General features: G+C 35.5%; 1 protein-coding gene across 3 annotated transcripts in view; it reads right to left on the reverse strand.

Moving 5' to 3' along the window:
• Positions 1 to 27390, reverse strand: part of how (protein held out wings) — a 267883-nt gene that overhangs the window by 35039 nt on the left and 205454 nt on the right. For 2 of the 3 annotated variants that reach the window (XM_081729155.1, XM_081729153.1), the window contains exon 4: positions 3723 to 3866. In XM_081729155.1, coding sequence (XP_081585281.1) covers positions 3723 to 3866 — 144 coding nt within the window. The remainder of the gene's footprint in view (positions 1 to 3722; positions 3867 to 27390) is intronic. The other variant, XM_081729156.1, reaches the window with a different exon arrangement.

Raw genomic sequence — 27390 nt, forward strand, 5'->3', positions numbered from 1 at the left:
GTTGAGTTAATCTTAATGCCCATACAAGGGAAATCATATATATATATATACATTACTTCAAAACGTACGACGACGGAACTTCGTATATTATGTGACAGAACTTTTCACGTAAGGCGCCACGAAAAGCTGACCAGCATTTGAATATACAAATTATGAGAACGATGACGTAAGTAGTCCTTTAAAAAAAAAAAAAAAAAAAAAAAAAAAAAAAAAAACTATTTTGATATAATGAGATTAAAAGAGCATTTCGAAGCCTACACAACGAAAACGATTACGTTGATTTAAATCCGACCGTCCGAAGAAATTACTTTGAGAATGTTATTAATTTAATCTTAACTAAAGCAATGATTTATAACAGACACTTCATAGCATAAATATTTGGCTGTTTACAACTGATACAACGAGGATGTGTATATGCAGAAATAAATAACCACCTTCACAGGATAAAACCCGTAAACTCAGAGAAATGCAGATTAGGCTTGATTGTTGAGTAATCACGAACTATTACGTTGGTTGATGGTGAATTATAGTAGAGAATTTACCTTTCGTTACGATTGCACAAGATCCTGTTCAGTGTCCAGCCAAATACCAACACTACTGCAAAAGCGATTTATTTCGCTAACTAATCTATAATCTAAAAAGTGTCAGACTTATGTTCCATTTAACATCTCAGCTCAGTTTCATCCAGTGCGTTATGCTATACTCAAGAGTTTATGAGTTCATCGTTTGAACGAAGACAGACAGCACCATAGATGCCGAGTACATGAGTGCTCCAGGGCTCAAGCACCCACTGGAGACTTTTATAATGGGTGCTCAGCATACATTGGATTTTTCTCTTTTCCTTTGGCGAACACTGCTAAACACATTACAATAGAATATTAGAGTTTTGTTCAATGCAAAGTTTAGGTGATCGTGGTAAAATAATATATATATATATATATATATATATATATATATATATATATATATATATATATATATATATATATATATATATAAATTAAATTTAAAATCCTTATGCCTTTAATTTCATTACACTAGCCTGTACCCCTTGCTGTGGTTGTTCATACTTATCAACCCCCCTCCCTCCCTTACTTTGAAAAGTACCGGTCTACTGGATTTGTTAAAAAAAAATTGAATACGAGAACTGAGATGTTGAGTTGAGTTTAACGTCCCGTTCAGCAGCGAGGCTATATGAGACGTGGACCTACTGATTAACGTGGAATCCGAACCACATGAGCTCCCGCCGGGAATCGAGAGAACTGAGATGTGTTTTATCTCAGAAATAACAGTGTGAGCACTAACTGAAAAAATTAAAAAGTCGGCGCCAGCACTATGTTCATAGCTTGCTTTCACGAAATCAAAACAACTCTCTGTTAAAAGGAATACAAACACGATTTTCCTTCTTACTTATGATGAAGCACCAGAAAGCCAACAGAGAAGTAAATGAAAATAAAACCTATGACTTCTTAAATTTTCGTAAGAAATTTTATACGTTTCAGGTCATGACGTGAGCCTTTTTTTCAACAGCAGTTGGTGACAAGGAATAGAAAATAATACGAAGAATGCAGGATAAAATTTGGACAAAAAAAAAAAAACGAAGAATCAATAGATGTCAGCAACTGTGAACTCGCGTCAATGTCGGTGGATTGAATGGAAGATAAACTAGGAAGACAACCTATAAGCTATGATCTAGAATCAAACATAATAACTACTACCCCAATTCGAAACTACCGCTAACAAACCATGAAGCTGTAGAATATACAAATTACAACATATACTGAAAGCTGAAAGAGATTCCGCGATTATTATTATTTTTTTTTTAATCTTATAACGCTCGTTCACTTCTAATATGACATTTAATAAAATCTGTTTGTTTACTGTTTAATTTTTGAACTGATTTTGAGTTTAACATCCCTTTCATCAGCTTGGCTACATGAGATGTGGACCTATAGCTTAACGTAGAATCCCAACCACACGTGCTCACGCTGAAAAATGAGTCCTGGTCTCTCACGCCAAATGCGCGTACGCTAACCGTGTTTATTATTTAAAATGAGCACACGAAACAAAGTAAAATGAAATTATGTAAACTTGAAATATTCACATTTTCCCTGTGTGTGTTATAATTTGTTTGTGTATACGTTTAATTAATACTTTACACATAGTAATAATAGTAAACTGATCTACGCATAGTCACCACCGAAAGTGCATATACCTCCGCCTACACGATGTTTTGTTTCTATATCGGTTCTTTAGGTGAGCTAATGGGCAGATATAGCTAAATGAAAAAAAAAAAATGAAAGGATAGCCGTAACGAAAAAGAAAGTTCAAAAATAGGACATATCAACCGGTATATCTCACCAAGCTAAACAAAATTATGAGTGAGTATAAATCCTCAAACGTAGTTTTCGAGATCATCTTTAAGCCTAGTAAACCTAGTGGACTTACTGTTGTACGGTAACCATACCACTTATTAAGATTAAATATACCTTCATAGGGCGATTTATCATAATACTAGCAAGATGACATATAGTTTAAAATTTATTTTTGTTTAATTAAAGGGCGTCCCATAAACAACGCAACTTTTGAGACGTCCGCCATTTCTGTTCTAGTAAGTTGGCAGCACTGAACATTATACGATTTTCATCTGTTGGCTTTGTGGTTACTAGTCAAGGAGCACCAAATAGCGTATGATGTTCACCTATTTTCTGTACGGGTAAGAATTCACAACACTCACCACATTTTGGTAAGTTTTCACTCTGACAACACGTTGTTCCGTCATGAAACGCTCCATTCCTACCCGTACAGAAAACAAATGACGATCACGCACTATTCAGCATTCCGTGATTATTAACCACAAAGACAACAAATGAAAATCGTATAACGTTCAGTGCTGCGAACTTACTAGAACAGAAATAGCGGACATCTCAAAAGTTACGTCCATTATGGGCACCCTGTTGACACATTATTCGAGATAAACAAAATGATATGCCTGGGGTGACATTCTCGTATGTAATTTCCGAGAAAATCGAGAAAAAAAAATTAATGGCGCCAAAACGTAATGTCGTTCCCTCCCAATAATAATGGATATTTTTTATTCTGCTAAGACAGATTGTGTATTTATTTATGTTTTGTGTATCTTTTTAATGTACCTACAGCAATGCCTATAGTACTTATAAATGCAATACTAAACTAAAAATAGGAAAATTATCCTGCCTTATTTAATTTCGAATTTATAGAATATTGGCATCGTCATATAGTCCATTATGAAATTTTGAAATTATTACTGTTTTTAACACGTTAACTGATACAGACGTGACAACTACTGTTACCTAAAGTTGCGCAGAACGCCTAACTGGGCGGACTATAAATACAGGGTGGGCCAAAAGTAGGTATACACCCCCTGCATTGATCAAGTATAACATTCTAGCTTATAAGTTTATTTGCTTCGGCTGTTCCGAGCTTAAGATATAAGTAAAAAGATATTAAGAACAAATAATAAAGAAACTAAGTCTATCTGATATATAACAATAAGAAATGGTATAAAAAGCAATAAGTTGATCAGTACGGGAGTGTATACCTACTTTTGGGCCACCCTATATAAGTGTGCGTAAATAGACTTTTGAAGAGAAAAACTCGCTGTCAAACAAGTGCTAGCATTTTGGGGACTTGCATGTTAAGTCTCCGGCCTGTTCGGCCGGTATAGGTTGGGTTCCACTCACCACGGGAATCAGCAACTTCTTCACCTCGTCTACTGCTCGCTGCAATTTAACTTTTGCTCGATTTTCTGTGTCTTCCACTGTGATGAGAACGTGAAGTTCGTCGTTTAGGTGCTCCCAGTTGGGTTTACCTCGATTCTGCTCTTCCTGAAAAACAACAAAATTTCAGTGTCTTCCAAAAATAAATGTTCATTTTTTTTTCTATACACTTTTCATAAGTATCCCTTTAAAACACAACATGTTTAGTATGTTCACAGATTTTTGCAATAGTGTTAACCATAGATAAACAAAGATGGTTTCTTTGCAGGTGCTATTCTCACCACCTCTAAATAAATAAATACTAATAACAAACTCTCTTTTCAACAATTAGTAGCTTTGTACACCATATTTATCACTGTATCTCCTTGTCAACATTTGTACCAATTAGTCGATACCCTCCGGGAGAAAAAAAAAATGTAGTAGTTTCTCACCCAGAATGTTTTCTGAACGTCATAGAACACGATAATACCTCAACTACGATGTCGGTTTATAGTGGTTTCTGTATGAGTTGTCCAAATGAAAATGGGACTGAGTGTAGTGGCGTTGTATTGAATCTAAGTGGAGAAATATGTTTGCCGACAAATGACGCAGTGTAATACTCAGTTTGCACTTACAGCGAATAGCGTCGTCTGCTATTTCCTCAGTTCGGAAATGTTTCGCGCGGGCGTGTGCAAATAATTTATCCAGATCAGTTTATCTGATCACCTGAAAACTTTGGTGGAAATCCTTAAACATCCTCCGTACAGCCCCGATATTTCACCATGTGATTCCCATATCTACAGCCCATTAAAAAAAATCTCTGAAAAATAAATGCTTCACAGTGGCAAGGAAATGCAAAACACCGTGGAACAATGAATCCTTCAGAAAACCAAGAGTTTGTACACCTAAGCCAATTACTCCTTTCCTACGCCTTGAGATCACTGCAACAATATGAATGCCAATTATCTGTAGGTGTATGTTACAGATTAACTGTACTTTACATATTCAGTATTAAACTTTTTAGATATAGTCAGGGGTAAAAGTGGTTCTGAAAAGATAGGGGGACGCATGATGTCACGCCGTCCCCCCACACTTTTACCCCTGGATATAACCGAAGTCTCTTTTCCATTTGGGCATACCTTATAATTTGATACCAAAATTTCAATTATTAAGCTCCAAATTCTAACTATTGCGGCCGCGATATGTAGCCCACCACATATGCAATCAGAATTGCACTTAGTTCGAGCCTCGATTAACCAGGTAGCGCTCTTGTATCACTTCGTTTCTATCCGACGGCGCCTGCTTGCCACTCACCAACAGTCTACCTTCGCCGGAAATATATGTGGATAATTTTTTCTCATGTAATCCTCGTATATAAATAGGTATTAATCTTGTTTCTCAAAATGAATCTTCATTTCTTACTTAACACATTCAAAACTTGTTTCTCTCATAGCAAATTTACTTAACATGCATTAGAAAATCGTTGGTAAGCATAATTTAATTATTTTACACGTATTTTTTCTCTGGTTGCTATATTATTATTATTATTATTATTATTATTATTATTATTATTATTATTATTATTATTATTATTATTTATATGAAGAAAATTTTAAGAAATTTAAGTTGTTTTCGCGAGCCAGGGGCCCTGGCCCCCCTTCGGTCGCCCATGATAATTGAGGTATTTCCTGTATTCTTTTACACAATATGACACCTAAAGAGGTCGGAAGAGTCAATAATTAATTAATGCTAACTCTTGAAGAATAAGAAAGTTGTGGATTAACTTATTTTCGTAAATCAGCAACGACTAAATACTCGCAGCAGCGGTACATGTGGATGGCATTCTCGTGTTGTACGCAAGTTGAAGCAAACGCAAGACGTTTTGTCTTTCTTTACTGGCTCGAAACGATCCCAGCAAACCATTGTAAGAAGTGCCGTTCGCACATGTTATTGGTCTAATACAGGCATGTCAAATTTAGTACCTCAAGTTGACCGAACAGTCATCAGTATACAATAGCGAGGCCAAAAAAGAAAAAGCAAAGGTAATTTTCATACGTAAATGATGTACATAAATGTGAGTACCTTTTCGGGGCGAACCAAGGGCCTCACAAAGATACGTCAAAGGCCGCACACGGTCCGCGTTTGACATACCTAGTCCTAACAAGTCTTCACGAATTGACTTGTTCCTATAATGCACCAAAAATCATAATAGTTCCCGGCCATTGCTGGGATCTCGTTCGTCGGGTTTAGGGCAGAATAGGTGGCGACACTGTATGCTAGTTCTGTTGGTTTGATAACGAAAACAGCAACATTCCAACCCTTTCCTCTCTAATATTCCAAAATCTTGGCAAGCATCGATTTACTTTCTTCCTTTCTTTCCTATATTATAGGTCTTTGGTGTTTCATTCCTCTGCAAGCTTTCGCAGTTAATTTCATGCATGAGTCTACAGTAGGATAAAGCATACACAATTTAGTTTTAATAGGTGCCTTACCGGATATTTTATTGCAAAATTCTGTGAGCATACTATACAGATTTATATTACGGCCCAAAAATAAAATTGATTTTCCGCCTTACTCTGGATTTTCGTAAATTATTTAATATAACTATAAATAAACACAAAATAACTTTTCTGAAACAAAAAAAAAAGTATTCAATTACTTAACAGTAAACTTTATTTTCGTTGATTCTACATGTTTCAGACACCTGAAACTCTTCAAGCGACAAAGTACACGGAAAAGGTGCAAAAACAATTTTACCTTGACTCCTTAACTAGGTAAAAACCACTCATCAAAAACTTTATTCGCCTAGAAGACTCACAGAAAAAGACTCCTACAATTCGAGACCTAGAGTTACTAATTCAATTATCAAAAAAAGAAATAATACCAAAACAGAATATTTTTACTTCCGCACACACGAACAGATAATAATGAATAATCTTTAAATACACATAAATCACTGAATAGTTTATAAATATACTTTTGAAAATACAAGATACGCAGAAATTGCTCGGTACAGATCAAGTAATTCCAGCCCATTAATATAATTTATTCAATTTATATAAAAGAAAAGTTTTATACTGATTACTGTTCGCTGCTCCCAGGTCACATACATAATAAAGGGAAATTTTATACTTTTACTTTAAATAAAGTCTTACTATTCTAATGAGAAAGAAGGAAGAGGGCGAAAAAAAACCTGGTTATACTATGTCTACAAAGGAACATTCTGAACATAATCTTAACATAAAAAAGTGGTATTTTTCCATCATTACACCTACACCTGTCCATAACGTTCGTGTTATGTTACCTCAAATTAAGACAGGCTTTCAATTTAACACTTAGACTGCCGTGGTGCCCACACCATGGGCTACCGCTGTAGTATACCAGGGCACCGGCAGCCCACCATGTGGGCACAGAGATATTGCTCCTCAGGCCGAGCTGCCCATGGTGTGTGTACACCGATCACCAGTTTCTTATGGTAGCTTCATTTAGCCGGCCTGCTAGTATAATAAACACCTGCAACCTTCGGATCAATTGGTTTAAGGAAAATATACACATTTCTTTGATAAGAACAATAATGCATATTGATTATACAACTTATCATGATACTGCACTGCCAATGGCCTTGGAAGGTTAAAAATTGTTCTTCTGGCAGCAGTCTAAGAGTTAAAGAATAAACGACTATGTGGAATACATTCACGGGCATATTATCTCATTCCATCCACTGAATTCAGTTTGAACAGTCGACCATTATCATCAAATGCACTTACATTTATATTTGCAGCTTCTTTTTCTCTATTCTACAATTAACCATTATGTTCTTTCAGCAAATTAATTAACAATAAACAGATTTCATGATCTTCATATTTCATTTGTCTTTTTAACTTACCGTTATCATCCTCTACCTTCTAATGACAGCTTGTAAGATTAGAACAGATGTAATATTAATGACTTAGGTTAAATTATGTTTGTACATCTAATATTAGGTTTATTGAAAGACAAATGAGCGAGTTGCGTCCCTACATTTAGCCAAACAATTACTGAGATTTATGGTGTATTTATGTTTAAAAATTTCCTCTTACAACTCGAAGGCTTCTAGTAAGATTTAAAAAAAAAATCCCAGTTATCACCAACTACCACTGTTTAAATATCAGCACACCATGTGATGCCTGCTTAATGCGTTTACCAGCTCTACTAACGAACCCAGTATTCTACGTACTATCTACGGATTACAATCATTTCTCTTGGAAATACATTCAACTTCCAAAGAATAAGTATCATGTATAAACTAAGATCTACGAGTTTTTAAATTCTTATTTAAAAAAAAAAAAATTATTGACAATTTTACACGTGTTTTAAGGAGTATGTAAACGGACTGATTCACACTTATTTTATGAATGTTTAAGTACCGTCCTGAATATGGCTAAACGTAAAACTACTCTTCAAACATGAACACAAATTTGAATCTTCTCCAAAACCTTTCACTACAACAGCTTCATTTGAATGGAATAAATAAATAAATAAATAAATAGTAGAGACCGGATGTTAGGCAAAATGCCTATTCTTTAACATTAAAGATATGACAAAGTAACGTTTTAAAGTTTATATGGAGGTTATAGTTTCAATTTAAGCCAATTTTATTCTCCTATTTCGCCCCTTCCTGCTTAAATAATTGCTTTAGTACCTAATGTTGCCTATTCTATGCATTTTTTTCAAAATAAGACTATAGGAATAAGATATTTAATTTAGTGTTTCAAGAAAGGATTGAGCCTCTTCCGAGTGTAGTAATAAGATGCCGTAAAATTTTGGATTGCTATGTGTACTGGTAAAGTTCTTTAAAACGTTGGACTGCTGTGTGTACTGATAAAATGTATAAAATTTGGACTGTTATGTGTAGTGTTAAAGTGCTGTACAGGATATATTTATCAAATATACATGAAATACGTGTCAAGCTTCGTTATATATATTAGTAAAAGATATTAATAAACACGTTTTCTGTATTCTTTGAACATTACCTATAACTTTAATTCATTTCTAAATTGTATTGAGTATTTATCTTCATTATTTCGAGTTATTTTAGTGTTTTTTTTACTGTCTACTTTTTAAAATTTTAAGTGCCTATTTTCCAGGTTTTTAATACCCAAACATCCGGTCTCTAAAATTAGAAAATAAAAAGTTTTTGTACCAACTTCCTTGGTCAGATCTTTAACCAGTAGAGGGAGATAGGAGTAGGAAAGCCATTATGAAATGCATTTAAACAAGAAATTCGTAACAGTAAAACGAACTGCAATATTAAATTTTACAGAATGTAATTTCCGTCTTAAAAGAGTTCGTGAAAGTATTATATAGAACAATAAAAAAGAGAAAAAAGAAACCAGACTGAAATTGGAAAAGCAACTGAGAAAACTTAACATAATCACAGGGCTGTTCATGATCAGAATAAAGGGACGAAGGACGAATATACGGTGGGCCCAAAAGTAGGTATACTTGCCTGCATTCATCGAGTATAACATTCTAATTTATGGATTTACTTGCTTCGGCTCTTCCGAGCTGAAGATGTTACGTAAAAACACATTAAAAAAGAAATAATAAAGAAACTAAGTCTACCTGAAGGATAACAATAGGAAATGATATAAAATGCAATGAGCTGATCAATACGGCAGGGGTGCCCCCAAAAAAACTATGACGCAAACTGCGTCATTGAAATATTTGGGGGGTTAAAATATATATATAAAAATGTTTGAGGGGGTGTAAAAATTAATCGAAAAGATTTTTTTCATGGAAGAATACCTTTAGATAGACAATTGGGGGAGGTGTCATGGACATAAGGGGGGGGGCACCACTGAATACGGTACTGTATACCTACTTTTGGACTACCCTGTATAATAAGATTACGTCGGGTGGACACTCAAAAATTTTTGTTGAAAGGGGTCCAAGCTTGGGAGGAGGGGGTTCAAAACTACAAGCCATTACGTCTAGGGGTATTATTCTGCACCTCAAAATACGGTAAGTAATCGTAAAATACTTCCACCTATATTGTCAGGAAAAATGATAGATTGTTTTTATAAAAGAAAGAGTACAGATGAAGTGTAACATCAAATTTTCATGCTACATTAATCATTTCCCTGTGAATCAAGTATAATTTTATTAAGAAAGTGCACAAATATGTATTGAGTTAGGAAGTTTAGGGAAGGGGTACAGACCCGGTGGGACCCCCGTGGGTGTGCCCCTGGGTTACGTAAATCCTAGAATATTACTAGCGTTTAACGAAAAAATAAAATGTAAAAAGATCACACACATACTAATTCATAGGTTGTAAGCTCAGAAAGATTATATGCACGAGTGTAAAAGCTCTTAAGTAAATCTCGACAAAATAATAAATAAATAAATAAATCTAAAAACTGAAGATGTACGAGAACCATGACACTTACTGAGGTGAAACTAAAACACTCAAATATATTAAGTTCATTATTTCACTAGTTAATCGACAAGTACATAGTATGATTAATTATAGCTGAAAATTGTGATAATCTGACAGAGTAAAAAAAAAAAAAAAAAAAAATTAAACATCTACATAAAATCACTTGTAAAGCGAATTTATACTGAAATTATTAACAATCGAAACAATAACACTAAGAACATGAAATGATAACAATAAAATGGTCAAGGACTATATTTCATCTCGACATTCTGTTGATGGAATCTGGAAGCCTCAATAGCATAGCCGACCATAGAATTCGAATTCTAGACTTACAATTAGGAAGCAATGACTTGCCTACGCCCACTCGCTGTATTAAAAAAAAAAAAAAAAATCCGGAGGACATGTTTATATGTAGCAATAAAGACTACATTTTACCTGTACTGGATTATTTCCTCATTAGGTTTAAAACGATGAAAATAACCTGGTATAAATACAATATATGACCTTGTAATAATAATAAGTCCATCTCCATAACGAGAATTAGAGTAATGCTGTATTTATGATTTTTATCGTACACGTTAAACTGAAATTATTCAAGCTCTCAAACTGAACTTAAGGCATCATCATTATGGAGTACTTAAAATGTCTATTAACATCATCAAGTTTCCTCCTTCAATAAGAAACTGACGGACAATACATATTACAAATGAAACGTTAATTGTAGAGCACTTGTATTGTATGACTGCAAAGGTCAAACGAAAAATATACTATTTTTTTTCACCTTCATTCTTCATTATTCTATCACACATGCATATATCTGCTCTACATAATCATAACTCTGCAACTAGGAACACTTTTAACAACTGACATGCGTAAAATTTGATGGCTGTAACCACACCCAAAGCATTCCAATACATTTTTTTAAAAAAGGCGAAAACCCCCTAAGTAATGTTCTAATCACCAAACATTTCTATTTTACTTCTGCTTCTACCCTTCGAGAAACAGCTCTGAAGCTACTTGAACATCCTCCAAGTCGGAAAAAGGCTTCTGTTGGCAAAAACTTCCACCGGCCAACACGAACCAACTTTACGCCCACAATTACATCAACAACCCTCCAACAAATTACATGGATCTATTCCGGAACTCTAAAATACCTGCTTTCACACTATTTTTCTTCAAGCTTTCCAACCTGCCTCTCAATGGCACATTTACAAGGAATGAGAACATCATTTCGCATAGGAACTCTTTTTTAAAAAATAAGTTTTATCTTACGAAACCGGAAGATTTATCGCCGCAGAAGCTAAAGGCAGTCAGCAGTTTTTTTTTTTTTTTTTTTTAAAGCCCACTGATTTATATGGCGAATTATTTATTCTGTTTTCTGCGAAATAAATTGGAATTTTAAAAGTTCAATTTTAGTGCTTTCTTGTTTAAATTTATTTAAATGTCCCTTACTTCTTGAAAATTAAATTTTACTTGCTGTAATTGCAATATTTAATACCCAAATTTAATTCAAGTAATATTACAATTAACTTACACGTAACTAGAGACCTCAGATGTCCCGGTTGAGTCAGGACAGTCCAAAAATTTACAAAAATTGTTCCAAACTCCAATTGTCCTCTCTTTAACCGTGGCTGCCATGTGCGTCACCAATGATTCACAGCGGCCCTACTTCGCAGAGCCGTGTGCATGGAATGTTCCCAACGGGAATCGAACCCGGCAGCACTTCTGCAGACCCTAGTTTCTGATCGAAACTTGCTTGTAGCTCGTGGATTATTTCAAATCAACTAAAAAGATTTATTTTCAAATTGTGGCAACTATTTTCTATGCTACATACTATGAGCAGAGAATAATCCCTACCTGGTATGGAGAGGTTAGTAAAACGTTGGGTCTAAATGAAGACTGTCCGTGTCCATTAAAAGATGAAGGTCCTCTCCCATTATAACAAATATGTTTTTTGCTGGGAGGAAAAAGAAATCTGTCCAAATTATGGAGATGTCTATTAAGGGATGTTTCACTACAACCTGGCTCACTTTATACATTTTTTTTTATTCGTTATCTTTAAGTCATTGAATATTTAAAAAAAAATGGGTGGGTGTAGAGAAAAAGCATTTAAAAGGCAGCAACAGACCAATTCTATTGACATGTATTTTTAAAACTAAAACTCTTTTTCGCTTTACAGAACAGTCAAATCCCTCCATTAAAAAGATATATCACATTTTCCCCCCCTGTTATGGAGTGTTAGCAAACGTTAGTTGAAAAAAAATTACATGGCTTAAGATTCTTGGCTGCAACAGAAAGGAATTTTTATTGTATAGACTTCAGTTTCACGGTACATAAAAATATCACGCAAAAATCTAAAAATCCACTCTTTTTTATTTATTTGATTGCCTGGGAAATGCATTTACTCTGTCGGAAATCTAATAAATTCTTTCGTTTTCCTTCTTCGAAAAAAAAAAAAAAAAAAAACGTTGGAACGTCTTTCCTTTAGCACTACTTGCGCTGCATAATAAGAAGGGGTGCTGGTGTTTTTTCAAACAACTTCCTTGGCTCTCTCATTTCTAAATTTAGTTTAAATGAATTTTTATTTAGTTTAACGAGAAGTCAAGATTGCTTCCGTACGGTTACATACACTCATTTCAACAGTGCGCCCATCAACACGTTCTTTTCCCTCTAAAATGTCCCTCCACCCATAATCGTCCATCTTATGCTGAAGGAGCTTAATGGGAAACACAGGCTTCAATTCTGGTCTCATATATCTTGCAATGTTGCCAAACCGTGTCAAGAGGTATGTGCGAAGCATCTACTCCGTTCTGAAGCATTCCACACTGCCGGGAGAGAATTCAGGAGAGAGAAAAAAAATGGAAACGAATACAAGGAATATTTTATGAAAAATTAATGGATAGTAAGGAAAACGCAATTTTCACATTACTGAAAATGAAAAGTGTTTTTGCCGGTATTCCCAGACGTATCTTTGTTTCCTCCGTTTTTCGATTGATTTTCTTTGTGGGGTGGAGCGATGAAAGAAAGGACTTAATGTAATACAAAACTTAAATTATACTTGCAATGAAGCCTCTTTATAATTTCTTCTGGGTCCAGAGACGCTTATGATAGATGTTGATTATATTCTTACAAGGATGAAGCGTTCTTCAATAAGAGAGATACACAGGAATGCGTGAATATGAATATATCCGCATCAGTACAGCTTCACGTGGGTAGTCTTTCTTCTTCTGCGGCTGACAGACAAGGCGTTGATTTCTCCTGTAGTGAAATATTACTCGTCTATTTTATCTATGGCTGACTATTCCACATACCTCAACAAGCTAGACACATGTCTTTGACTTGTTTTCGCTTCAGAGTTTCTGAGCTATGTACGTCAAGTAATCAAACTATCATGAAAACATTGAATATATACACCGTCTTATAGCAGTCATCGCAAAAGGGTTGATATTTTGTTTCTTAATAAAAATAGTAAATGATACATGAGGTAACTCCTAACTTCTCTCACTTAATTTCAGAGTACTCATTCCTACTACATGGAATTCGAGTCTACATTCTAGGTTCCGAAACTTAGACTTGCAATAAGCTACAGGCTTCCTATTCAACTAACAATTTCCACCTACAATGGAGACAGATCCTTGCCCCTGAAGGAATTTTCCAATCCCCATTGTGCAAAATTAAGTTGTAAATATTATGTAATTTTTGTTAATACTCTTTTTTGTCTTTCTATTGTTACGTATTTCAGTGTAAAATGTCCGACGTCTTGTATTTGAAACTATATAAATAAATACATACATAAATAATACTACAGATGTTCACGAAAAGACAAGAATTTTCGTGATCGCTCTTCAAAGCAGTATTAATCATTTGCAGAAGTGCACGATCTTCACACCGACCTGTAACACAGCAGTGTAAGTTGTCTAGCTTGAGGGGGAGGCTTTTCATATTCTCTATACAAGGGGTTTCTCAAAACCTTTTCCACTGGCGTACTGCCAAAGCATATATTAATAACCAATATCAGCGTAAGTCCATACATACTACCAACAGTGACTCGCAAGTTGAAACACCCTGCTCTATACTAGCATGATACTTTTTTTCGTGGAATCTGTAAAGTCCTCAAAACTTTCCCTGCTGTTCTTGGTAACGTTTGTTAAGAGATTTGTGACTCCTGTTATCTAAAAATCAACGTTGCCACATCCCTCTGTTGTCATTTTGTTTTATCTTTCATTCATGAAAGGAGGTTTCTTTCAATAGGATCTATACAAGTGTAACGGGAGTATGGCAACATCAAAGAGAATGACAGCGCACGTGCTGCTTAAGATGAGCCGAGGGTTGGGAAACTTCCAGAACGTGTGAGCTCCTGAGTCGAAAATCGAAGAAACTAGTTTGTACGTCATTAGATCTGGTGAAGATCTAGGGCTTTATGTGTCTCTTTTCTCCGTGAAAATGTGATGACAGACGGACACACATTCACCTGGAACAACCCTCGTATATACACACACAAGACAAACAGCCATTAGAGAAAAGCTGTGTTTCGTTGGACTTTGTTTTGCTTTTAAAATCTATAATAAACAACAAGCATTGTTTATTTTCTTCGAATATAAGTTGAAAAGAAAATGCTTTAAAATATCATCCACCCTAAAAAGTAATTATTCTAGGTCGGAGTTTCTATTATTGAGTGTCTTCACTTTCTTTAACAATCAAATCAATGTATTTGGTAAAAATTTTGAAAATTAGTACGTTCCGTTTCCAAGGAAGTGTTTTTTTAAAAAAAATCTCCAGGTATACTGTTTCTGCTTAATAGAAATTACAACGTTCTACTTGATGCGTTGTGTATTTGCTTTTCTGATGAAGCCTTCATATGCATATACGATCGACACAAACACAAGGAAGAGAAGTAGTCACTACCTCTGAAAGAAATAAAGTACACAAACAAGGCTATTCATAAACCACGGTTTCAGGAAGAGGAATGCCTGAACAAATAAATGAAACTATATCGTAAAATATCTTCCAAAAATTGACACATGCTTACGAATAACCAAAGAAAACAGACATTTGAGTTCGATGACCTTCACAAAATTTTGGATTTTCACTCACTGCTGGTTCGTACAGTTTCTACATCGCTCCCCTCTCTATTTCTCAGCATGATAACGGAAGTATCGCAAATTCTATGCATTTATGAGAATATAATAACTACAGCGAAAACATATTTCATACAACAGACCGTAATGAACAATATCAAACTCAACTATACAGAAATTTATAAGACGTCAAAAAACAGTGTAATGACATACCAACATTACTTCCGTTGTTTAATGTTTAAAGAGAACGCGTTAGCGGATTTCATACGAAAGCAAGTTAGAATCTTCACTAATTTTGTTAGTTATATAGAATTATTCGTCTCTCTCACGCTTTTTTTAAAATTAGCTCCTTTATAGTGTTCGTGTACGTATGGCTTTCATAAGATAGTTTTCTTAATGAGTTTCCCAATTGCGACAAAATATAGTTTTTCACGATATTCAACAAATCTTTATTGTAAGCATACGTTACACATTTACTTAAAACTTAACTTTAATTAACGATTAAGAATATTTGTTCCATGTATCACGCTTTTTTTTTTAACTCCAAGTTTCATTACAATTAACTCGGGAACAAGTTCTGAATACGAAAATATTTCATATGCTTACTACGGAAGTAAAAGTCTACTTTCATGCCAAGTTTAGTCAACGTTGAATGAGTTCTATAGTTCTACGAACACTGCCATTATATCCCCTCCCCTTGTTTTCGAGGCACGCAGTTGACCGAAATCAATTTTCCATTAAAAAAAAAACTGCTGGGTAGTTTGAAGATATACCAGCGCCACTAAGTGAATTAGGATTTGGAATAAGATTTCTGGGTTTTCGGCAACTTGGCCATGTTAGCTCATGACATATGAGGGATGACGTCCCTCGGCGAGCACACTATCCGAGGAAAGGAAAAGAAGGAAGCGGCCTGGGACCTATATGTTAGGTACCATCCCAGTATTTGCCTGGTGTGAGTGAGGAAAACGCAGGAAAACTTACACAGGATGGCGGCCTGAAAAACCTTTCACACTTTTCCGACCGAGTGTCCCCCACCGGGAATCGAACCCGGAACCGCTTGCACCAAGGCGAGAACGTTAGAGACTACGCTACGCGGCGCCACGTCACAAAGTAGATTGAAAAATTGATCACAAAATTTGGAACCAGACAGGTAGTAAAGGCAGATTTGTTAAATAGAGAATTAAAATTCAATTTGAACAGATAAAATGTCTCAAACTTTTGAAATATGAGTATATAATATAGGAAGTAATAGTTAATGCAGTATGTCAAAGGAAATTTAAACATGTCAACTGAATTTATACATCTTAAAACAGCTCTTATATGTATAGAAATAATATTACTTATGTTTGTTTGGTCTTTGTACTATTCAGTTGCGGAAAAAATATACCAAAAAAAAAGGTATCAGTATTTTTTTAAAATGTAACATGACATCTTAAAAGAGTTGTTCTACTGACACATACGTTTTAAATCCATCAAAACTTTCAAATGACAAGAACGATCAACAGATAAAAAACAAGCTCTGCCTGACAGCAAAATACTGACATTGACACTTCTATCTCACACAATAACTTATAATTATTATAATGTCAAATTCACGTTATGCGCGTTTGAAGGAGATATGATTGCATAAATAGCTTCCTTCTTAAATTGTGGCCTTCCTTTACTTATCAAAAGTTCTGAATCAATAATAAGTAGATTTTTTTTTTTTAAAAGTCTACATGTCAAAACATTCTACTACGAATATATATTTTGTAGAAGCACACATGACATTTTGGCCAACCTCCTCATCTTAGTGGAACGTGCTGGTTCCATTACAACATTTACCCTTATTTTTAATAACGAATGGAAGTTAGACTGGACTTTCAGCCTTTTGAATCTAGACACTAACGCGCTGATGCCTTATAGCAGAATATTCTCTGCAGAAAATGTTTTCCGTCGTTTATGTTGTCTTATAAAATTGGAAATCATATAAATGCCTACAACTTAAACTGAGTTTAAAGGAGCCCATAGATAGCAACCCGTATACAGTAAACTCACGATTCTTCGCTGATTTGAGTGGCGGTGTGGTGAAGAAAAAAAAACACGAAAATGCTTTTGAATAGTTTTCTATTTAAGGTCGGGGACTTACACACACAGAGAATAGTTTATTGTACTTGCAAGTAAGTTGATTTATTTTATTCCACAAAAGAATCGGTCAACTGTTTTTTTCTTTTTGGGGGGAGGTATTGATTCAATTTTTTAAAACAATATTTTCTTTTCTTTTCTTTTCTTTTCTTTTCTTTTCTTTTCTTTTCTTTCTTTTTTTTTTTGTAAATATTTTCTTTTAGTAACATTGCACACAAAGAAAAACGAAAAGGAAAACTGCGAACAATCGAAAGTTGATACATACAAATTTCTTCTCTTTATTGGAAGTTTCGTTAAGTAAAATTAAGTGCACTCTACAATGTATAAGACCTACAAAAAAGCTTGAACTGTCCAATAATATAGTCAATTTGTTTCTTTACAAAGTTTGGGTATTAATTTCTTGAATTTGATTGAATTATTTTCCGTCAGATTACATCGAACTAGTGATAGCATCACTCCATCATTTTTGAATTAGAAGCCTTCGTAATCGTGCTGCGGAAGGATGCGTTCGTCCTACTCCCAAACGGACGTATCACAAGTACAGGCCTCATCCCGGCGAAATTAAAATACCGCTAATTTTACAGTAATTATGTGATATCTTCAAATAGATAAAAAATAATCGAAATGTGGAACAAGAGCGCCCCAGACAATATTATTTCACATGAGATACCGTTATCACTACTGGCTTATCTGCTTTCGATTTCGAGCCATTTTCAAAATCGTTTATTTTCGCGTTTCTAAACGGCGTTTCTAGGTGACTTGTGATAACGGTACCTCACGCAAAATAATATTGTCTAGGGCGTTCTTGTTCCACATTTCGATTATCTTTTATCTATTTTAAGATGTCATATAATTACTGTAAAATTAGCGGTATTTTAATTTCGCCGGGATCAGGCCTCTTAAGAGGGTGAATGTAACAAATGGAGAAATTTATTTCATATTTTTTGGTCTTATTTTATTTTATGATGATGATTTTATCTTGTATAATTCCTTTTAGACAGCCAGTTGTGATTTTGATCAGAGTGGACGCCCTCGTCTACCTCGAGGCTTGGGTCTACAGCCCCCTAAGCTCCCTCTTATCCGTCGCTGACCCCACCTGATGCCTTCTCTATCTCACGTAACATTGAGGATAACAAAGGCTGCTTCCTCACATGCTTTTTATTTTTTAAAAAATCAACATCTGCAAATGAAATATTTATTTGTTTGCTGATTTGAGTTTACCTTTTTTTTCAGCACCGAGAATACAAGAAATGAAACGAAATCTGTAAGTTTTACGTCCCACGGTTGTGTCGGCTAGGCTAAAGAAGACGGTGATGAGAAATGAAGAAATGGGAGAATCCCGAGAAAACCCATGCACACGGTGTTTATCCACCATAAAACTCATTTGGCGCGAGCTGGAATCGAACCAAGGACCCACGCACCAGAGGTGAGCGCTCTACCACTGTGCCGCAGCGGCCCCCTCGAGGGCATAAGAGACTGGACCTACTGTTTAAAATTGGACCTGAATCCTTGGTAAGGTTTGAAACCAAGATAAGTAGCACCACTGAATCCAGGAATCACGCACAATAACTACTTCGATTTACGGAAATAACTGTATTCCGACACAAATAATAGCGTATTAAGGAAAGTGATTTTCTTGCACAAACTAAAGTGTATATATCGTTGTGTTACTTGAAATTTAAGACAGAACACAAATCTACTTCAACACAAGTACAAAAACAATTGTAAACAGGCTGTCGTAATACTGCAAACAAGAATAAAACCTATTCCAAAATATGTCGCAATAAACATCCTCTCATATGGCCTGACTATTGCAATGCAACAGTCATTGCCTACATCTTATGCAACCAACTTGACAGTGCTGGGAAGGAGGTTGCGTTAGTTTCTGCACGAACTGGTTATTTTCTGCTATATTCGCTTTACTCACAAGTAAACCTTACGTTTGGGTGAATCGAGTTGCTGACTGAGACACATATGAGAAAGTAGTATTAAATGTAGTCAGTATTTCAGTGAAGTTGTAGGTGCGAAGCTCCAGGGGTTTAGGAGATACAGCTACCAGAACATCACATGGAAGTACAGAATAGTCTTCATACAGTTCGAGGTAAAAGCTCTGTAAGACCTCTTGTAACGACAAAAGGTGAATAACAAATATATGGGTACATATTAGGACTAAGGGGAAGTCATATAGTAAGGGTATACCTGACGGCGGCCATCTTGAAATCCGCCATTTTGAATTAAGGGTAAATTTTTAAAATAGGAATAGGGTCATGTGATACATGATTTAAGGCGCAAATTTAATCAGAAGAACAATGGTGACGTTAATTTTGATTTACACGCAATTGGTAAAAAGTTACAGGGAAATTAAAATTGTTGCAGCATATGTATTAGTCATTTACCCCACCTTGTAAATTTTGTGTTAATGATAATAATTAAATAAAAAGCAGGTGGATAAATATTAGGTCTATGGTAAGAGTTGCCTTGATGGCGGCCATGTTCAAATCCGCCATTTTGAATCAGACAAAAGTTTTAAACAAAACGCATAACATTGACACCTTATTAATAGCAAATTTTACCATAAATCCAACGGTATCACCATTTTTGCTTTATCCCTAACCAGCATTTGTTATCGCATAAACAAGTTGCTAATTTAAGGAAAAATGACCAAAGTGGAATTGAATCATAATTGAACTTGAGTCTTTCTTCCAGAAAAGTCCTCAATTAGTACAATCAATATGTAGTTCAGAAAAGATTGCATGACTTGCACAAATGTTCTGCTCACAGTGAGCACACCTGACAAAGGCAATCGAGTTGCACTTGACACATTAGTCGTTAACAATTCCGTCAAAGCAGTAGTCGTAAGGAGCGATCCATTTAATTTTGTGCTGGTTAATGATAAAGCAAAAATGGTTATACCGTTGGAGTTATGGTAAAATTTGCTATTAATAAGGTGTCAATATTATTCGTTTTGTTTAAAACTTTTGTCTGATTCAAAATGGCGGATTTGAACATGGCCGCCATCAACGCAACTCTTACCATAGACCTAATATTTATCCACCTGCTTTTTATTTAATTATTATCATTAACACAAAATTTACAAGGTGGGGTAAAGGACTACTACATACGCTGCAACAATATTTAATTTCCCTGTAACTTTTTACCAATTGAGTGTAAATCAAAATTAACGTCACCATTGTTCTTCTGATTAAATTTGCGCCTTAAATCATGTATCACATGACCCTATTCCTATTTTAAAAATTTACCCTTAATTCAAAATGGCGGATTTCAAGATGGCCGCCGTCAGGTATACCCTTACTATATGACTTCCCCTTAGTCCTAATATGTACCCATATATTTGTTATTCACCTTTTGTCGTTACAAGAGGTCTTACAGAGCTTTTACCTCCAACTGTATGAAGACTATTCTGTACTTCCATGTGATGTTCTGGTAGCTGTATCTCCTAAACCCCTGGAGCTTCGCACCTACAACTTCACTGAAATACTGACCACATTTAGTACTACTTTCTCATATGTGTCTCAGTCAGTAACTCGATTCACCCAAACGTAAGGTTTACTTGTCAGAAAAATACGATTGTTGATCAAACAACAGTATTGGATTTTATTTCATTAAGTCCAATACTGGTGTTTCATAAAAGGGTCCTGCGGGGAAACGGAGAGCCAATGATTTAATACTTTCACATTTCATTTGTTTGTTCAAACTTTTAACCTTGTAGGCGCAAAAGCTCAAAACTTATTTTTCTATATCGTCGCTGCGCCTCGAAGAACCGCTGTGTGTTAAAACCACAACTTTTGAGGAGAAGCAAAACACATTCCACTCTTAAAATTTTGTCAAATATACACGGAAACAGTTGAAAATATAATAAAATTGGTTCTCCGTATGTTATGCACTGGACATTGTTGTAACTTGCTTCAACAATAATATATTACTATTTTTGTGTTTACGTAGCACATGTCAGTTTATCTTTTGCGCCTTTGTAAGCAAATTGAGAATCAATACCTACGTGATTAGAACTTGAAGCCTATCTATTATTTTTCATTGTTGTGGCGAAACAATTGAATTTTCACTTATATTATAAGGGATGCTGCCTCGAAGCTTTGAGGTTTATTTGCACGGCACATAACTCATTTTCCACACAAAAAAGTCACATAGTGGTTCTTCGAGGCACAACGACGATATATTTTTGTGTCACAGGTTATTATGACGTGAGGAATACAGCTAGCTACCTTCAGTCGCTGACGATTTTTTTTTCTTACTCTCAATAAATCTTAAAACAATTTTAAAGATTTGGAAAGTTATAGATAGCTGGGCTTTCCGCATCTATGGTCATGTTAGCTTGTGACGTATGAGGTATGACGTCCTCGGCGTTCACATTCTCGGGAAATTTGGGAAGAAGAGAAAAAGAAAGCGGCCTGTGATCATTGAGTAGGGTACCACCCCGGCATTTGGCTCGTGTGAATGAGGAAAACCTCATTCAGGGCAGCTGGTCTAAAAAAAAACACATTTTCAACCTGAGTGGAGCGGATATCGAACCCGGGACTGCTCGCAGCAAAGCTTTAGCGACTATGCTATGCAGGACCACAAAACAATTTTAGGAAATGAGGGTGGTATTTGGGGGTGAATTTTATATTTCTCTCTATTCAACTGTTCTGTCTTCTATAAAGTTCCAGACGGATGAACGAATATGGTGAATCTAGGAAATACGCGTTTAGTACGAAAGGCTTTGCAAAAATAGAGACAGCTCCTCTACTGACAAACTCACAACATTTAACAAGTCGTAATTCAATAATCGTAATAATATGCCAGGATGGTTTGATAGGTACGATTTCCAAATAATAATAATAATAATAATAATATTGCGAATACTTGATAGAATATTCAACATCCATCTACCGGCAACAGCGTGATCAGTGACCTTGGTTATTTCGAAATGGAATGAAAAAATACCGCAGTGATTGGCAAACAACACTGCTTCGTTCTGTTACGATCCCTTTATACAGGGTGTTTCAAAACACTACCGACAACGTTTGGGAGGTGATACCTGACACCAAGATAAGGCAAAAAGTATAGACCAACCTGGGTGCACAAATGCTTCCTTTCGGAGTTATAGGCTGCCGAAAACATGAAAATATGAAATTTAAAAGCCCACAGCGCCAAAACTATGGGACCTACAGTAATCGGGTCAGATTTCGCTTATAAACTAGTATATGCCCTATCTAAAATTCAAGTTTCAGTATCCTGCGGTACTTCCACAACAATTTTTATAGAGGGAGTTTGGCTACGGTCATAAAATTTAAAGTACTCACCAACTATCCCTATAAAAATTGTCGTGGAAGTACCGCAGGTCTCTGAAACTAGGATATTTGGATAGGGCATGTACTACTTTCTAAGCGAAGTCTTGACCCAACTACTGTAGTTCCCATAGTTTTGGAACTATGGGGGGTCTTTAAAGCTCATTTTTCCATGTTTTAGGGAGCCTACAACTCCGAAACGAAGCATTTGTGCACCAACGTTGGTCTACACTTTTTGTCTTATCTTGGTGTCAGGAATCACCTCCTAAACGTTGTCGGTGCTGTTTTGAAACACACTGTATATTTACCCTATCCGTGTTTCTGTCCGTCCAGGAGATAATAAACATCAAGAACACTTGATGAATCATGAGAAAAAATTTGACCACGGCGCAGAGGGTCAAAACTTAGGAAGCGAGTTTGTTGATAGGGGCGAAATTTAAACCTGAAGAGGTACAAATGAATCATTTCGGCTTTTACGTTGATCACTAGAGCACAAATGGTAATAGGTAGAGAGAAGTGGTTTTCTGCAATCGATTAAGCATCTCAAGAATACATTTCCATCCTTAACTCTACTAAAACCGGAAGTGGTAAAAATCCATTATAACTTCCGGTTTCAATATTGAACTACAAAGAGCAAAAACGATAACGATATCGCGAAAAGCGGTTTTTTGGAATCGATTTAGTATTCTATGAATAGTTATCATCTTATCTCTTAACTATCTGTTCAAACGGGAAATAGGACAAATCAACCAGTTTCGGTTTTAACGTTAATCGCCATGTCTATATAAGTGATATCCCAGTGAGAAGCGGTTATCTGTAATCCATTAAACGTCTTAAGAATATATTCAATCTCCATTCTAATTTCTCTTCTAAAACCAGAAGTGGTAGAAATTTACAACCACTTCCGGTTTCAATATTGAGAAAATCTGACGCCATCGAAACCGAATTCCTTCATGTCGTGTGCACGTGACACTGTTATTTATATTGCCTCGCGTAGCGTAATCGCTAATGCTCTCCTCTTTGGTGCGAGCGGTTGCGGGTTCGATTCCCGGTGGGCATATTCGGTTTAAAACTGTAAAAATTCTTTCAGGCCGGCCACCCTGAGTGAGGTTTTCTTGGGATTTTCCTCATTCACATAAGACAAATGCCGGGATGGTACCTAACATACAGGTCCCAGGCTGCTTCCTTCCTTCCCTTCCCTCGAATAGTGTGATCGCCGAGGGACGTCATCCCTACCATGGCCATAGATGCCGAAAGCAATCTAATCCTAATCCTTAAGAGTCTTCATCCCGGCGAAATTAAAATACCGATAATTTTACAGTAATTATGTGATATCTTCAAATAGATAAAAGATAATTGAAATATGGAACAAGAGCGCCCTAGACAATATTATTTTGCATGAGGTACCGTTATCACAAGTCACCTAGTGGCTTTCCGTTTTCAGTTGTTTAGAAACGCGAAAATAAATGCCGATTTTCAAAATGGCTCGAAATCGAAAGCAGATAAGTGAGTCGTGATAACGGTTTCTCATGTAAAATAATATTGTCTAGGGCGCTCTTGTTCCACATTTCGATTATCTTTTATCTATTTGAAGATATCTCATAATTACTGTAAAATTAGCGGTATTTTAATTTCGCCGGGATGAAGACTCTTAAAATACATTAGCTCCAGCTGTTTTTTAGATGACAAATTCCTTAACCTCACTGTAAGTAGGACCACTAAATTACGAGAGAATGAATCGGATGGCCAGTTACTCTCCCGTGGTCCAGAAGAGCACACGGGAACCGAAAACTAGAGTGATGGGTAGATTAATAATTATGATTCGGGATACCATTTTTAAACAAGAGCTAATACTTATGTCTTCAGTATACAAATATTCACTTGCACCTCCAAACACCCCTTGACATCTTATAGTGTCACGAAGACAGGTCATTGACAGGGCTGCTAAATATAAGCTGTGGCAAACACGCGTCAATCCTTATGCTTCTCCCTCCTTACTTCTTTATCTGTCAGTGACAACTCAAAAAAAAAAAAAAAAAAAAAAAAAAAAAAACTCGCTCGAGCTCGTAGTGTGGAATCCATCAACTAGTGTGAAGCCCCACTCAGTGATTTGCGTGAAGTACGAAGGAAAGATGAGGATGTTTTAGTTTTCCTGTGCGGCCAATGACAGACGAAGAGAAAGGGTAACAAAAATAGCCTCCCTGCACAGGAAGTCTCATCATTTCTTCTAGGGTTGTGATGGGTTGTAGGGGTGATTTAAAAAAAGAAGAAGAAGAAGAAGAAACACTGCGAAGTGAAATAATAGAAATAACATTCTCATCAAAAGGAAGAACAGAAAACACGCTGTCAGTTTGAAAGTACCTTTCATTCCTGATGAATAGTTTCAGCTGAGTCCCACAGAATATTATTACCATCAACCATTTTGGTGTTAGTTTATAAAACAATATATATTACTTAAATACGAGAGTTAGTTTATAAAATAACATATACTATCTAAATATGGACATTGAGAATATTTTGATTTTTTTGAATTTACAAGAAGTCAGTGCTTCACATTGGAGAAAATAACGATATACGGGCAGAAGTGAATGCATCTGTACTGTATAATAAATCTATTATTAGTCAAATTTTACATGCGTACTATCTCTAACCCTGACACTTTCAACATATCCCTTTATCCATCTTCAGGGAGTTTTAGAACTGCAGGAAAAAGGAACTCTCCGTGTTCTACTGGTTGAACGAGCCCACTTCGCTTATTGGGTAACTATGCTAGAACTGATCCAAATGCAAGTACTGATAAGACAGAATCGACGGAATATGCTTTCATATACGGATGATCTGCGGACTGTTGATTGATTGATTGCTTTTATTGTTTGTGTTGGAAGTTCTGAAATGACAAGTATCGAAAGGTTTCTTGAGAGCTCAATGAAGTCTTTCCTCTTACGTTTTGCAAAGAGACAGACAAGGGCGCCGATTTCTCTGTAAATTTGGGGGGCCCATTCAGATGCAGAAGGTATATATATGAAGATTTTAAGACAAATTGCACTCAAATTATGCCAAATATTGTATATTTATAAATACAATAGGGGGTCCACACAAGCTTTGGAGGGCCGGGCGCCCTTGGCCCCCCAGGATCGGCGCCCTTGCAGACAGAACTGAAATACCTCCTCCCCTCATAGTAATGTGACACTAAAGTAATTCTAAATAGTCAAGGAATAATAGGGAAAAATGAGAATAGACTGGGATATTCCAATTAATTGCTGCGAATATTTTTAGAACTGAAAATCATACTCTTTACAGGTAATGAACAAAACAAAATATCAGAAAACTGCGAAGAATCTTCTCTGTCTACAGTATTACTATAATTTTTGTTTTGACATAACTTCAACGTGTATCTCTCTGCATTATAATAAATTAATTAATGTCAATTAGCTGAACCTGCGCTCTCTACCCAGCGCATCATTCACATATGAGCATGAGTCTCCTTGTCATTCCTCACAACATCTGTACATGTCCCTTTACATGCAGAAGTGAACGACGACTTGATGAAAAGCGGCGAGGGGTACTATAAAAGGGAGATTTTTAAAATTATTTTTTCAATATATCGCATCGTTTGCAAGATTTGAGCCTATTTACGTTGGAGTTTCTAATTCATGTTTGACTACTGTTTTCTTTTTTCTTGCATGCAGTACGGTGTATGTAATAAGCAAATACATTACACACATAATTAATTATAATGTCAAGTGATATATGGTGTTCATTGGGCAAAACACTCCAAACAATAAAGATTCATCTTAGACTGGAGAAATGGTTATCCTTCGTTTTTCATTATAATTTGCCCGTGAAAAAACGCCTAAGAGGTGTACAACCCCTGCATACAACTATGTGGTGTTGGTATGTGTAACTCGTAGGATATGATGCAATTTTTTTAAAAATCAACACTTCCAATGTACCTCTAAAAAACAATAAAAGAAATAACGGTCATGCTTTTTTAAATATTCAACTAGAACTGGACAATTTACACACAATCTGGAATCAATTAGTGAAAACGGCACGTTTCTAGTCCTTGTGGATTTCGAGATCTCATTGTCGAAAGATTGGAGACAAATATATAAACTTCTCTTTGGAGACAAACATATAAACCCAGCATTTTAATATATAGATTAGTCGGTTCATCAAACAAATGCATAAGAATGTAGAAAGTTCCTAGAATACATTTGCGATTGGCGCTTCATTTACCTTAAGTACTTATATATACGTACTTGTAATTATACAAACTACAAATTCAGTTATGCAAATTCACGGAGTAACTATCTTACAAAATTCCCTTTTCCATACATATATTTCTCGATGCATGACATAAATGTGATCAGTTGAGTTTCAAATAAATAAATAAATAAAAGTGTGTTAAAGTACATACAGTACTTCATGGGAGTTTTTTTATTACTTAACGAAATGATACACTCACTTTTTTTAAAAAGAAAAACATACAAAACCCTCTTGCATACATTTTTTTTGATTGATTGATACAAGACACAAAATGTTTCATTCAAATTTGATTTTATAACGTTTTAAAAGTTATAAAAGCACTTATTAAAGTGTTTGTGTCTGATGAAGAGGACGTTAGGTCCTTGAAACTGTAACACATTGTAAGTATAGTTTTTAATATATTTCATTCTGCTCTGGTCAGAACTGTGTTTTATTTGTTACTCTACTTATCCAGAGCC

Source organism: Thermobia domestica, chromosome 10 (genome assembly GCF_964235325.1).
Source record: "Thermobia domestica chromosome 10, izTheDome1.hap1.1, whole genome shotgun sequence".
NCBI classification, from domain to species: domain Eukaryota; kingdom Metazoa; phylum Arthropoda; class Insecta; order Zygentoma; family Lepismatidae; genus Thermobia; species Thermobia domestica.